The 14,278-nt window shown below is 40.1% G+C and overlaps 4 protein-coding genes across 4 annotated transcripts; 2 read left to right on the top strand and 2 right to left on the bottom strand.

Moving 5' to 3' along the window:
* Positions 1 to 1,942: 1,942 nt before the first annotated feature.
* AK88_04966 (uncharacterized protein) lies at positions 1,943 to 4,430 on the top strand (the record flags this gene model as incomplete). Its single annotated transcript, XM_012482570.1, has 2 exons — positions 1,943 to 1,988; positions 2,161 to 4,430. 2 exons carry the CDS (start codon positions 1,943 to 1,945, stop codon positions 4,428 to 4,430), a joined length of 2,316 nt encoding a protein of 771 aa, XP_012337993.1.
* A 1,425-nt stretch (positions 4,431 to 5,855) lies between these two features.
* Positions 5,856 to 7,328, bottom strand: AK88_04965 (uncharacterized protein; the record flags this gene model as incomplete). The annotated part of the gene is made up of 1 exon (XM_012482569.1): positions 5,856 to 7,328. The coding sequence occupies one exon, from the start codon at positions 7,326 to 7,328 to the stop codon at positions 5,856 to 5,858; it is 1,473 nt and encodes a 490-aa protein (XP_012337992.1).
* Positions 7,329 to 8,687: 1,359 nt separating this feature from the next.
* AK88_04964 (uncharacterized protein) lies at positions 8,688 to 12,020 on the bottom strand (the record flags this gene model as incomplete). Its single annotated transcript, XM_012482568.1, has 1 exon — positions 8,688 to 12,020. One exon carries the CDS (start codon positions 12,018 to 12,020, stop codon positions 8,688 to 8,690), a length of 3,333 nt encoding a protein of 1,110 aa, XP_012337991.1.
* Positions 12,021 to 13,238: 1,218 nt separating this feature from the next.
* Positions 13,239 to 13,727, top strand: AK88_04963 (uncharacterized protein; the record flags this gene model as incomplete). The annotated part of the gene is made up of 1 exon (XM_012482567.1): positions 13,239 to 13,727. The coding sequence occupies one exon, from the start codon at positions 13,239 to 13,241 to the stop codon at positions 13,725 to 13,727; it is 489 nt and encodes a 162-aa protein (XP_012337990.1).
* Positions 13,728 to 14,278: the final 551 nt, after the last annotated feature.

The raw sequence follows: 14,278 nt of genomic DNA, 5'->3' as shown, positions 1-14,278 counted from the left end.
TTTAATCCTAATTGTATATTTCACTTCAGCGTGTGTTTCCGCGAGGTAATCCCTTTTTGCGCGTTACGCTGTGTACCCTATCGCATGAATCGTGAATTACGTGAATAAAGCTTGCACCGGATGTTCTACCTTTTGCGTGCGCGATACGTGTAGGTATACACTACATTAAGTCTGTGGGGAGAGCATGCACGCCGGCCCGCCTCCTCGAGCCTAATGAAGCAGCACACTCTACCAAATGCACGAACGTTCATTTGAGATGCAGTGGAATAAGGCAGCAACAAAGGTAAACAGTAGTCGCATCAACAATAAACAGAACAATTACCTTTGCAGTAGCACTATACCTGTGAGGAAATAACTTTTCGCTCAATCACGTATTACACTTTTTGCACCCTCATCCTAACCTCTTCACGTGCTCAGCAAGGTGTAACGGAGTTCCACCATCCGTAGTGTGCATATTGCCTGTTCGAGCAGTTCTATGTGTTGAAGCAGTCCCCCGTGGAATGAACGAACAAGGTCGCTAAGATATACACACATATGCATGTACGTGTGAGTATGCCTCCTCACCTTTGTATTTTTATTGCGTATTTTTAATTGTATGGGGGATGTGTTTAACTGGAACGCGTGTGAGAGGGTACCAATACACATTTGAAGAAGCATCACCAATAAGTGCTCATGTGCAATAGGTGTAAACACATACTCGTGCATGATTTAACGTAGCTGCATTAGTACCCTTAGAATCTTCCTTGTGTCTTTGTACCAGAGTACAGGTAGGAAGGGGTTGTTTAGTTCTCGCGCAACGCCGTGCCCCCGTTTTTTTTTTTTTTTTTTTTTTTTTTTTTATTATTTTTTACTTATTATTTTTTACGTTCTGCGCGCGAACCTTCTTTCAATGTTTCACTATTTATACAGCATTTACCATTTTTAACACTATTATTATTTTTACCTTTTTTACCATTTTCGCAATTTCCATCACTTTTGCTATTTTATTATTTTATTTTTTCCACATTCAGCCTTGCTCCTCCCCCACCGGCACACCTATTAATAGCCCCGTTTAAATTAACTATACTTTTGTTCGTTTCATCGCTTGTTTTTTTTTCTTTTTTTTTTGCACAAAGACTGGATCAGCTGACATGTTTGTAAGAACACGCGCACGTGTTAAGTATGTGCCTATGTGTACGCTTGTGCATACACGTGCGAACACGCCCTGTGCCAATTGTTGATTTGTGCACCGCGTACGAACAGCAGCGTAAAACATATATATAAACATATACATAGATATATGTGTGTATGTCTTAACGGTCTTGTGAGCGCTTACGTGTGTCTGCCCCACGTACCTGACTGTGTTACTTCTTTCCTTGTGTTTTGTTTCTTCGTAACTGGGTGAATCTTCTTCTTTTTTTTATTTATTAATTTTTTTTTTTTATGAATTTTCTGGGCTCACCGAACGGGGGGATGTTAGTAGCTGCCTAGACACAGGTTTACGAAGCAGTAACTGTCCGACGTGGTCAACTGGAAAGAAGCAGCACGTTCCGCGCGTTTGTATGGGTATACACTTGTATGGATGCACGTTTGTGTATACGTAGACATGTGTACATAGCTCTTCTACACGACTCACAATTCTACACGTGCCCCTGTTGAGGCATTTCTGTACCCCCCCTTCCATTTGCATGTCAACGCCGCCACGTAAAAGACGTAACAAATTTTCTCGCCATTTGAATTATTCCCATTTCAGTGCTGTAACAATTCCAAGGTGGAAAATAATTGGTGTTTTTTTTTTTTTTTTTTTTCCCTACCCCCTCTTACCCATTTTTTGTGTCCTGTCTTTAACAGCCCACCCCACACGTGTCTACGTGGTTGTAGTTCTGTGTACCGCCATCCCCATATGAATAATTATACAAAAGAGATCACATATTAAAAAAAAAAAAAAAAAACCATAGTAATAATGATCAATTGCGACGAGAACGCAGATGCTGCTGGGAGCCACAAAGGTAATTGCACCAAATGTATGATCAAGTTGCAGTAGCAATCGTCCAATTCGCTTCTACACGGGTAGACGCCTCGTCAAGGATGATCACCACAAAAGCTTCACTCATTTGTGTCCATGGTACACTTCGAAGCTGCTTCATTTTAAAAAAAATTTTTTTACCCGCCTTTTTGTAGAGATCCCCCCCAACAGTGCAGCAAAGAATAGAATGCACGAAAAAAAAGCAGATGTGAGCGAACCTGATGCGTATGACCCAAGTGAAGACAATACAAAGAACAAGGGCGTTTGGTATAATGCCAGGACCAAGTGTTGGCTAGCTTGTGTCAAAGGGAGTGGAAGACACCTGCGTGTTTTTTCTGTTAAGAAACATGGCTTTAAGAGAGCCAGAATGTTAGCCGTTGAGTGTAAAAATTCAACCGTCATTAATTTTAATTCTGTGGCGAACGGGGCCGAAAATGGGACCGCAAATGGGGCTGCAAATGCGGAAGCCAACGTAGCGAGTGGCCAAACGGATAACCCCCCGGGCAGCAACGCAAACAGCGCAGAGTCCACAACCACGAAGAAAAGTGGTGTGTATGCGAAACTTAAAAATGAGCCAAGGACCCTTGTCAGAGGAAGAACCAGAACATACAGCTACAATGAGACTGGTCGAACTCATCACACAAAACTGGAACCACAAGAGTCCATGGATGCAGGAAGTTTAGCCACCATGAATAGTGAGAACGCAAGTGGGGTTACAAATGCTAGTATTAGCGCAAGTGCAAGCGCGAACGGTGCAGAAGAAAGACCGGACCGAAGAAGACGCTACAACACAAGGAGGGGTAATAATAAATCACTGGAAGAGTTAAATAAAAAAGAGGGAAAAAATGATATGAACGAGGAAGATGCTTCTTTTTACAAAGCGAGCAATAATTCAAGTGTCAATGCTCCCACCTCCAGAGGATACAATATCAGGGGGCATTATAACACCAAAGGAAATTTAAACCTAAAAGGGAGTAGTGTCACCAAGGGAAACAATTATAATAATATGAAACGTAATAATAGCATCACGAAAGGGAATGGCGGAAGCACCAAGGGAGCAAGTAACAACCTCAGGGGGGTATCCATAGCGAAGGCCTCCCAGGGTAAAACTAATATCACCAGGGGGGCAGGAAATAATAGCATTTCCAAACGGCAGCAAGCCAATGGACAGAACTTTCATCACGCGGAAAGTTCGAGCTATAGTTTAACCACTCGGAGCAGTCGTAATTACCATGCGACAACAGATAGGTGCAGCAGCAACAGCTTAACTCCTGATCATGTGAAATGTTACAAAGAAGAGAGGAACCAGTCGATGCAAATACAAAATGGCAAACGACAAAGTGATACCCTTGTGGACACGCGAGACAGTTACCAAGGGGATAACAGAAAAAAGAAAAGAACTTTAAAGGATAAGTTCAGTTATCTGGTGAGGAAAGACAGTGGTGGGCACAGTGGTGGTGATCCTCCTCCTATGTCCACTTCAGCCTACCACGAGACTACTAGCCATAATGACCATAACAGTTCAACCAGTCACGTCAACCACAGCACGCACAATATATACAAGACACATAACACGCGTAACACACGCAACAGCAGTGTACACGCCGTGCAGTTTGCTCAAAAGGGACAACACGGGCAGGGTGAAAAAAGCAACCATGATGATGTGCATAATTTGGACAGCTTGAATGCCCGCTCAAATACCACACATAACTACCGACATGGCACTCACAGTGAGAGCTACAATAACCCTTACGATACTGGCTACCACAGTGCCTACCATAACGCGCATGCAAACCAGCAACAAAACCCAAGCGGGGCCCGTACCTACCATAACACCCGCTCCTGTCACAACACTCGATCGAGCAACAACACAGGAGTCATCAACTGCACAGGGGTCAGCAACAGCACGGGAGTTAGCAATAGCACCAGATCCAGTAACAATACATGCATAATAACAGACAAGGATTTTCAAATTGATTCCCCTGAACAAAACAATGAAGACTTTTACTTCATAAAGCCAATGCACTATGAGTACAGCGATAACCACATGTGCAAACAAGGATGTAACAAAGCCACAAACAAGGAAGGAGAATTTAATTTCATTTTTTCCAACGACTGTTACTCAGATTATTGTAGCCAAAACAAAGATGAATGTAAAGCCAACTTTATTGACCTCACAAGAGAAGCCTTGTCATTAATTCTGCAGGATTTAAAAAAAAACGTCATCCCCAAAATACCCGTAGGGATAGAAAAAAGGGAGAGGTACACCAATTCCTTACGCTTGTGTTTGAAAAGTGCTAAATTCACCAAACACATTAACGAATTGGAACCCTACCTAGAGTTATTTAGCGAGTGTATAAAGAACAGCAAGCTACCGAGTCATATGGATTTGAAGGACCAGCTATTTTATCTGGACAAGCTGTGAAGGTTCGCGGTGGACCGCTGAAGCGGCACACATAATGGTGTTCATAGTGGACGCTTTTTTTTTTATTGTTTATATATTTATTAATTATTTTTTTCCATTTTTGGCATTTTTTTTTGTTTTGTTTTCGATCACCTTTTACCCCCAAAGCGCGCGAACGGCGCGTCACACACACAGGGACAACACCAAACCAGGCACTGTCCCCCCCACCATGAGCATACAAGTATATGCACATGCGTATATATTAAAACGTGTATTGTTATTACGCCCATTTTTTCCATATATTTTTTTTTGGCGTCTTTTCCATTTTTTTCGCTTTTTTTTTTTTATTTTTTTGGCCCTTACCCCGCCCATTCACTCTTTTTTAAATTCAGCACCAAATGGGGGAAAGGGCACATTTTTTTTAAAAAGTGTTAAAATGCATGCACATGTGAAAAAGAGTTGTTTTTTGATTACCCTACCACGGCATGTGCGTCTGCGTTATGTCACGCGTAGTGCCCTTCACACGCAAGACGCGCATCCAGTTTATAAATATTTTAATCCCTACATTTGTTTATTTGCAACATGCACACATTCTCCATTTGGTATATTTTGCTCACCCCTCAAATATTTATCAATATTTTTACAAAATTTTCTTTTTTTTTTTTTATTTTGAAATTTAGCATTTTACACATATATGCGTCACACACAACGTCCACACATGTTCGTGAGTGTATTTCACTCCCCCTTCCCATTTATCTTAACCTATTTATTATTACTGTTCTACCAGTCATTGAGGCTATTTTGCTGCATTCTAGCTGTCGCGTAGCTGTGTCAATCTCCCCTTTCTTTATGACCACGTCTTGGCTTTTTTTTTTTTTTGACAAGTCTCAAAAATAAAACTAAAAATTTTACCTTAATTTAATTATTCATTCAAATGAACAACTATTGGAATAATAAAAAAAAAAAAATTACAATTTTTAATTGTGTAAGAAATTGTGAATGCAACGGGAAGTGTGGGGAACTACGTCTCTCGTGTGAGGAGCCCCCACAGGGAGAGGCGATTGTCTTCTACGCTGCATCCTGTGTGCACATATGACACTCCCCTTTTCGGATGCCTTGTGGCGCAGTCTGCCTTATCAACTTGGCAAAAAAAAAAAAAAAAGCGACACAAAATTATGCATGTACATGTCTACTAGCGGTGCTCGGTGGCAAGTACCTTTTTGTGGAACGTATACGGGGGCGCACATAGAGGGTTGCACATTCCCCATTTAATTAATGCACATGGATTAGTACCTTTTTAAACGTCACACAGAGAGGGTGTGTATATGATGATGTGTAGGGGTGACATGCCGTACAGATATACACACGCATGAGAATACATGATGTGCGATTATTTGTTCCTACTCAGATGCTGTACCCCACTCCATTGTTTCTCCTCCTTCTGGGTCACCTCTTGGACGTCTCTGATATGAACATGTCGATGAACTTCTCCCTGTCGTAGTTACTAAATTCCGCGAGGTAGTCAAAGTCCAAATCGCTGGAGCAGGTACGCTTCTCACAATCATCATTAGGGTTTTTATTTATCCCTAAACCGAAGTAGCTGTTTTTGTAAATTCTGCGATTAGACCCATTGGTGTTATCCCCATGGGTACGTTCATGCGTGTCGCCATTAGATGGATTCATTCCATGTTCATGCGAAAAAGGATCAAAAATTGTTTCGCATTCCGCATTGCTAATGCGATATTGTTGGTTATCCTTATTTGGAGGTAAGTTTTTCATTATACAATTCTTTTTTAATCTTTGCAAAGAGCATTTCTTTCTTCTCATTATGTCGTATGTAGCACTGGGCAAGTTGTCATAGTAGTATGGCTTAAACACATAATTGGAAATTCCCTCTCCAATTTTTTTACTATTTTGTATGAAACATCCTGGTTTAACAAATGGTGGGTTCATGTGACTCTGTTCGGAATACCTCCTATTGTTATAAACAAAATTGTTATCGTTATGAGTTAGCAATTTATAAAATGCCACACATGTAGAAGCACGCTTTTTATACCTTAGCATGTTGCTCAGAATGTCTACACCCCGTTTAAGTGAAGAACTTATGGTCGAATTAATATTTACAGGGTCAGCATTGTAATATAAATTGTTGCTTAACTTTCTAAATGCATAGAATAGTAATTTTAACTGTGCAATTTTAAAATTTTTTATTAAATTTATGAAATTTTTTTCCACAATATCTGCGTCTAGTTCTACGTAGTTGTCCTCATCGTCGTCCATGGCTGTTCCTCTGGGCCCGGCTCCTCCAGCGGCCGATGGTGTTTCCTTTACGCCCTTCCTCATAGACATTATTAAATTTTTCTCATTTTTTTTTAAAATTTCAATTTTGTTATCCAACAGCTGTTTTTTTAGTTCCTTCATTTGTAATGTTAGCCTTTCATTTTCTGCCAACAGAATTAATTGCTCCTGCCTAAATAATTTCAAATGGGAGTCCGTATACTTGAGAATTTCAGGATACCTATTCTTCTGGTGATGCATAACACCGAATGCGTTAAGTACCAGCTGGTTCATGGCCTTCTTTTTCAATTTGTAATTGATACTGTTACTTTCTATTAGGTAGATGAATTTCTGTGCCGCTGATCCTTTTCGTAATGCTTTATATGTAATTTTCCTGGCTTCATTCAGTGGAATATAATTTATTTTCGTGTCTTGGTCTTTTTCTTCCAGTAATTTCCTTAAGCTCTTTATTTCATTGTCCTTAATTAACAATTCCTTCTTCATCCTCTTCTTGTCTTCCTTCAACTTTTTGTAATTTTCATCATTGCTTAAGTCATGTTTCGAGTTGTTATTTATATTTAGTGTTCTAATTTCTGTTTCGTTTTCCCCAGATCTTCCACCTTTCTCTGGACTGCTAGCCATTTTTTTTTTTTTTTTTTCTTAAAATTGTTCATATATACTTGTTAAAAATGTATGTGTATTTGCGTTTTTAACCGGACCTGTTCATAAAAAAGGGAACAAGAACACTTTAGCTGGAACCATTTCAGGGCAGGGAAATCTCTGCTGTTCCTCCTTTGTTCCCACCAATAATGAGAAAATCGTGCTTGCAAACACTTCCTTTTTCACTCCTTTTAAAAGGTGAAAACATGGCATACATAATAAAAATAAGTATTTTGTATGTGATGCCTTCCAACTTTTTTTGGTGGAAAAAAAAAAAAAAAATCAGACAAGACTTCACCAAATTGGGGCCATTTCTGCAGCTTTTAAAATGTGGGGGAATTCGCAAAATGGGTGGAGACGAGTGGCGTATTCAAAACTGCGCACTACGGAATGGCGAATGAATTTTCTGGACTGCACATGCGATTGTAAATTGCGTTTCAATTCGGGGGGAGGATATTTGTTTTATGCATACTTTGTTCATTTGGGTTAACTGGTCAACAGGGCAACTGCTTCATTATACTCGTTCACGCTCGCGCTGCTGGGCAGTGGCACAAATGCTCCATGGTACCAATGCGTGTCTGCCTTTTTCCGTTGCACTGCACGTAGCTCGACGATCGTCATACACCTAGGCATTTGTCCCTTCAAAAAGCGTTCAAATTGAAACACAAAATAGCAGTCCCGCGTTTTAGACTTTCGTTCGTTTGTGTTCATGTGACACCAATTATGCAACAAAACAAAACAAAAAAAAAAAATGTTATTCTCAAATAAAATGAAAAAAAAAAAAGGAATTTTTCATGCGCCATTCTTTTATTTATGATGGGGCGGGTAAAAAAAAAAAAAAAAAAAAAAAAAAGGTAGTACCAAAGCGAAGGCAATAAAAAACTGCTAGCAAAAAACCTTGCACAGACACCTTCAAACTTCCTGTTCACATGTTTAAGAGAACAAATGGAGAAATTCATCACGTGGAGATACTCACAATAGTATATCCTATGCAGGAGTAAACCACGTTTTTTTTTGTCATGATAACAAATGATGCGTATTTCGAACCACCACAATGGAACGTTTCCACGGGCGATTAACCGAAGCGTTCTTGTGTGTGCGCGCAACGGTGTAGGGTAAGACGTCCTAATGGAACATACGCAAAAAAATGTACTCGAACACACACGAATGAACAGGTACACGAATACACTTGGTAAGTATGCGGACAAAGACAGGCAAAGAAGCCTCTTCACACTGCAACGAATTATTACTTATCAAATTATTATTTTATGTTTTCTCCTTTTTTTTCCCATTCTCGTATGCTGTCTTTTCTCACCAGTTGACTTCGAACTGCTGAACCTATTAGCCATTCCACTTTTTGTTCATTTCGCTTAAAATGTTTTTGGAGTACAACCCCTTTCTGTTCTTTATGTTATACTGCTGGTTGTACGACTGGTGTTGCATTTGTTTAATTTTTTTTTTGCCACAACTGTTCTTAGCCACGTCGTGGGGTACTTGCCTTTTCACACTTTTGTAAGAGGTCATCTGCTTCTGCATTTGTACCCCCCCTTTTTCCGTCTTCACACTTTCTTCCTTCTCAGGATGTTCAGAAGTTTTACACCTTTCCTGGTTCTTCTCTTTTACGTAGCTAAGTAGGGAAGACAACAAAGCATATTTTTCATATTTTCCTTCTTTGTCGCCTAGGGTTTTAAGTTCCTGGCTGGCCTTCTCGTCACTTTCGTCGTTTCCAAAGAATGTTCTCTCCAGGGTGAAGGTCTGATCAGGAGCACTGATTGTGGGGGTTCCTCCCTCTTCGCGCGCTTGCTCCTCGTTACCGCCTCCGTCGCATGTGCTACGTGGGGCATAGCAATCATCGTCGCTGTTGCCATCGCTATCTGCGTCGCCTTCTTCACCCTCGTCGGCAGGATGCCCCTCACGTTGGACCCCCTCCGAAATGCTCTGAAAGTGCATCCTGGGCGGGACAATGAGGATTCCGTCCCCTACCACCCCTTCGCCTATTTCTCCCGTTTCGTCCACCTCATCCCCACCTAGGCCCCCTTGTTCCTCCCTAGGGAAAACGCCTTGCACGCAATTCAATTCCTGTTCACTGCTGCACTCACAAATGTCCGGCTTCTCATTTTGAATAAAACTTCGATAAAATTGTGGATTCGTTTTTTTCTTCATACTAGATTTGATAATGATCTCAAATAGAGTCTCCAGATTTTCACACATGTGATTAGACATGGGGATGATAATATTTTTTAAGCTTGAAATGGAAGTAGGCATATTTAATACAATGGAAATTATGGTGTGTATATTAATTATGCTGTCCGGAGATTCGTCATTTTTTTTAGCTACCTTTTCTCTCCACACTAATATATTTTCTATTAGGGTATCACAAGTAGTGGAGCTATAATTGGACGTTTTTATAATCGTTTTGATTTTGTCCTTTGTCTTTTCCACATCACACACATCTTTTACCTTGTACTCGAGCAGGCACATCTTGTTGCTCTCTCTGAATACCTTCCTGATAATTTCCTCTCCATATTTTTGTTCTTCTACCGATATATCTTCGAATTTTATATTTTCAAAGTGTACGTAGATGTTGCTTGGGGGTGGACCGTCTTGGTCAATCATCCGTTGCAGCGTGTCCATTGCGTCTACCGCATCCATCTCGTCCACCGCATCCATCACATCCATCTCCTCTTCTCCTCCCCCCTGCGCATGGTCCGCCCGCCTGTAGTGGGCAAATATGTAATTGAAATACAAATCCGTTTTGATGTACTCGAAGAGGTAGTACAGGTAGTGACAAGGCATTCTCAAATGATAGACCAAGTCAGGAGACAACGGTCTTGTGAGGGCATGTAATCCATGACCAGCAGAATTGACATTCACATGGAAGTAATTGTGCACCAGATAATCCAAAGAATTTCTAATGTTCAGAAAATTTGAACAAATAAAAATGTCCACAACATTAACAAAGTAGATGGAGAAATCCTTCTGCATTATTGGTATAACATTTTTCGACTTGTACACAATTTTGAGGATATTAGGATCTGTAGTAATATCGTTCAGCTGATGGATCTGCTCAAACATGTGCAGTGTATCAATGATGTAATCACACTTATCTGTTCCAATTAGAATTAGGGATGTGAAACCTCGGTAGGTGTTCTTATAATTCACCACAAGGGAGAGGGACAACTTAGTACACATTGCTTTAATAGTATGTACCATTTCGATCAGTTCATTTTCCATGCTAATGATTTTGCACTCTTTCTCGCTTAACTGCACCGGTTTGGGCAGTTCAGCAGTTACCTTCACGAAGGGAGACACACTTTCATCCCATTCGTGATACCGATTGATCATGTCATTTATTTCATAACTGTACGGATTGCCCAGGTTGCTAAATTTGGGGCCATACTTGTTTATGTCCTTATCTAGCCTTTTTAGCATCTTCCAAAAAAAATACTCATTCGGGAGGGAGGTAAGCCTTTCCGGGGTGTTAGTAAGCTCATCCGAGGAGTCCCCCGAGCTGCTACACGAGTGAAGTGTCTTCACCTCATCCATGGTGCCCCCCACTGCATTCCCCACCTCATCCTCTTGAAATATCTCTCCAAAAATATCCCCACAATTTATATGCCTTAACTTATTGCCGTTAAATAGTGCCCTGTATTGAAGAACTTTCTTCTTCTTCTGGATGTAGCTCTGAAGACACTGGACAGCTTCTACAAAGTCTCTCTCCAGGTCCGTCAGTCTGTTATGCTTCACAGTTAGACGGGGGATGAAGAAGGTAGCATAGTTGTTAATTAGGTGTAACCAGGCGTATTGTATTTTTCTCGAACTTCTCCTAAATGGGGAGAGACGATCGATCATTTGGGGGTTCTCTTCACTTTTCATCTTCCTCTTGGATGATGATAACCTCCTTTTTTTACTATTTTTGCTCATTTCCTTTTTTGTTTTTTTTTCATTTGTCTTTTCTGTGGAACTCTCCTCTGATTCGGTCTCAACGTGCAAAATGTTCGACCGGAATATTAGCTGGAAGGTATTATCCCTCTCTTCCTCTTCACCAGTTCGTGCGTGCAAATTGGGGTCCTTACTACTCTTCGTATCGTTGTTGTTACTGTGTGCGTTAGTGTCCCCTTTTGTATTGTCATTCTCTTCCTCCTCCGAATCACTATCATCTATTGGCTCATTTCCCCCCCTTTGAGATTCACACTCTCTTGGGGAAGAAGCAAACTCGGGGGGAAAAGTCTCCTCAAGTTTGCTACTTTTACATGCCAACATTGAAGCCTCCTTATCCTTAACATAAAAGAAACGAAAGCAGTCCTTCGATCTGGTGATTATTTCATAGAGCGTGTTAGATATGACATGATAATTATTAGGTAGGGTTAAGTGGTCACCATCTGTCTCGCACATAATGGAACTTTTTGTTTTTTCATTAGAGCTGTATAATAATAAGTCGTGCACCGTTTTTAATAAATCCTTTTGAACTTTTTTAATTTCCTCATCGTTGGACATAACATCTACTCTGCTCTCGTAAAGACAATTTGTGGAGAGCCTGTTTGTTAGTATAACAATTTCCATAACATTTTTTAGTAACTGTTTTATTAAGTATTCATTTTCGTCGTTGGGCAGTTCAACCTCGCCATCCTTTCCCCTCACCAACTCTTCAATCCTTTTACTGCAGTTCTCCATCAGTTGTCCGCGGTTGCTAAGTAAAAGTACCTCTTTATGGATGTTGGTGCACGCCCACCTCAGTTTTACTCAACGTGGAGTAAAACAAATACGCATACCCTTCAGAGTGTAGGTATACCTATATATATACATACATACGTGGATACATGTGCGCGTCAACCCGTGGCGGTACATTCATCGCTACTAACAAATGTTACGCCTGCCCGAATCTACAAAACAACAAACCATCATCGTTGCTGGAAGATCGCGCCCCCTGACCACGGAAAGAGAAATTCAACATATGTTGGTCAAAAGGCTTAACAACACGACAGTAAATTTTTTCGTCCTTCACCTTTTGTACATATTTATACGTACATGGATAATATGCACTTATATAATACGTTGCTATGCTTTAAATATTTATCACGCAACAAAACTGATGTGAGCGCCGAAGCGGGAACGTGACATGGGAACAGTTTTCCAGGTTAGAAAAAAAAAAAAAAAAAAAAAAAAAAAAAGCACCTCCATTTTGACGTAAAAAATTTTCTAATTAAAGCTTTCCTGAATGGAAATTCCTTTCACTGTAATTTTTTATGTTACATTTTTCCCTTTTATAATTCTTATTGGTATAATTTTTTTTTTTGTTATTCCGTGTTGCCACTCCACTCATCCCTTTGGCGACACCCTTTTTTCGAAAATTTAGCAACACGACAATTCTTCATTTCACGCGAAGAGACGAACACCTCCATGTGGCCATGCAACCCTGAACAGTTAAGCATTTCTTTGTAGTACCAATTTTATGCGTCCCTGTGTTATGTGTACAATTTGGACTTGCTCGTCTGTCGCTGCCCCTCCGAACGTAGAAAATCGGTTATGCTTGTTGCGGCGGTCTACGGCTATACCGGTAGACGTAATATGAATGGGGTACTCATCCACGCGGCTACCTGCGCATTCCCGCTGTAGCCGTTGTGCCATTTTACAACGCCCTTTGCGCAGCTAAAACAACAAGCACCTCAGGGAAAACAGAAATAATACGGGGGTATATTTTCACCTGTACTTGAGCACATTTGTGGTGGTCCAAGATTTAGCCACATGTGAAGTTGTTGCCCCTACAGATAGAGCATCAAAGAGCAGACCAACTGCGTGGACACACCCAACTAGCGAACAGCAGCTAGCCAAAATAATAACAAAAAAAAAAAAAAAAAAAAAAAAAAAAAAAAAAAAAAAAAAAAAAAAAATATGAACGAGGACGATAAAAACGATTTTTGTACAGACGCGGCAATGAACCATGAAGAGGTGACAAAGGAAGAAAAACACGCAGAAGCGGTACCAGAAAATCTAACGTGTCTTATTTGCTATGATGACATAGACGAAAGTAATTATATCGAATATAAAACAAGCCAATTTAGCGAATGGCACCCAAGCACGTTCTGTCAAAACTGCACAGGAATATTAATACAAACCCAATACCATAAATATATAAATAACGTGCAAAAGTCAGAGTGCCTGAGGGAACAAAAAAATTTACTTGAAATGGGACCTCCAATAAATGTAAAGGACAAAAACGGATTTCCCTTCTCAGATGGAAATGAAATTTATAGCCTTTGGTACTTTTCTGATAAAAAAATTCATTCGGCAAAATTGGATGGCAGCTTGGAGGGCGAAGAACGAATGAAATTGTGGAATGAGTTAAAAAATTTTCTTATAAAAGAGGACAAGACGGAATAAGGGTGGAACACAGGACTCCATTTGTTTCTTCCTGCATGTGGGATGATTTAAGATTATCTCACCGTTTCACACATGGAATCGGTAGTGTGGTTACACAAAAAAAGGAAAAAAAAAAAAAATATAGCAAAACGTGGTCTACATAAACAAAGTAGATCACATGCTTACACCAAATGGATGATCTGAAAAAGCAAATGAATGTCACGTAGACAACAAATTCTACACTGCCAGGGTAAACAAGAGGGAACTCGCTTTTTACGTTGTTTTTTTTTTTATTATTTTATTATTATTTTTTTGAAGGTCGCCGTGACAGTATTACGTGCGTGTCAGCACGTGTGTGCCAATTTTTTTTCGCACAGAAAGGATGTACGTACATGTGACCGCCAGATGGACACCGTTTTGTAGGTGGTCCAACTTTGTCATAAGGGGAGAATAATAAACACCCCATTTATTCTTTACCCGTTTACTCTATAAGATGAAACTTTATTTTGTCTGTTCCGTTCCCATAGACATTATGCCTCATCTCCCCTCACTATTTTTTTTTTTTTTTTTTT

The sequence above is a fragment of the Plasmodium fragile genome (assembly GCF_000956335.1).
Source record: "Plasmodium fragile strain nilgiri unplaced genomic scaffold supercont1.85, whole genome shotgun sequence".
NCBI lineage: Eukaryota > Apicomplexa > Aconoidasida > Haemosporida > Plasmodiidae > Plasmodium > Plasmodium fragile.
This window is presented reverse-complemented; position numbering and strand designations above follow the sequence as displayed.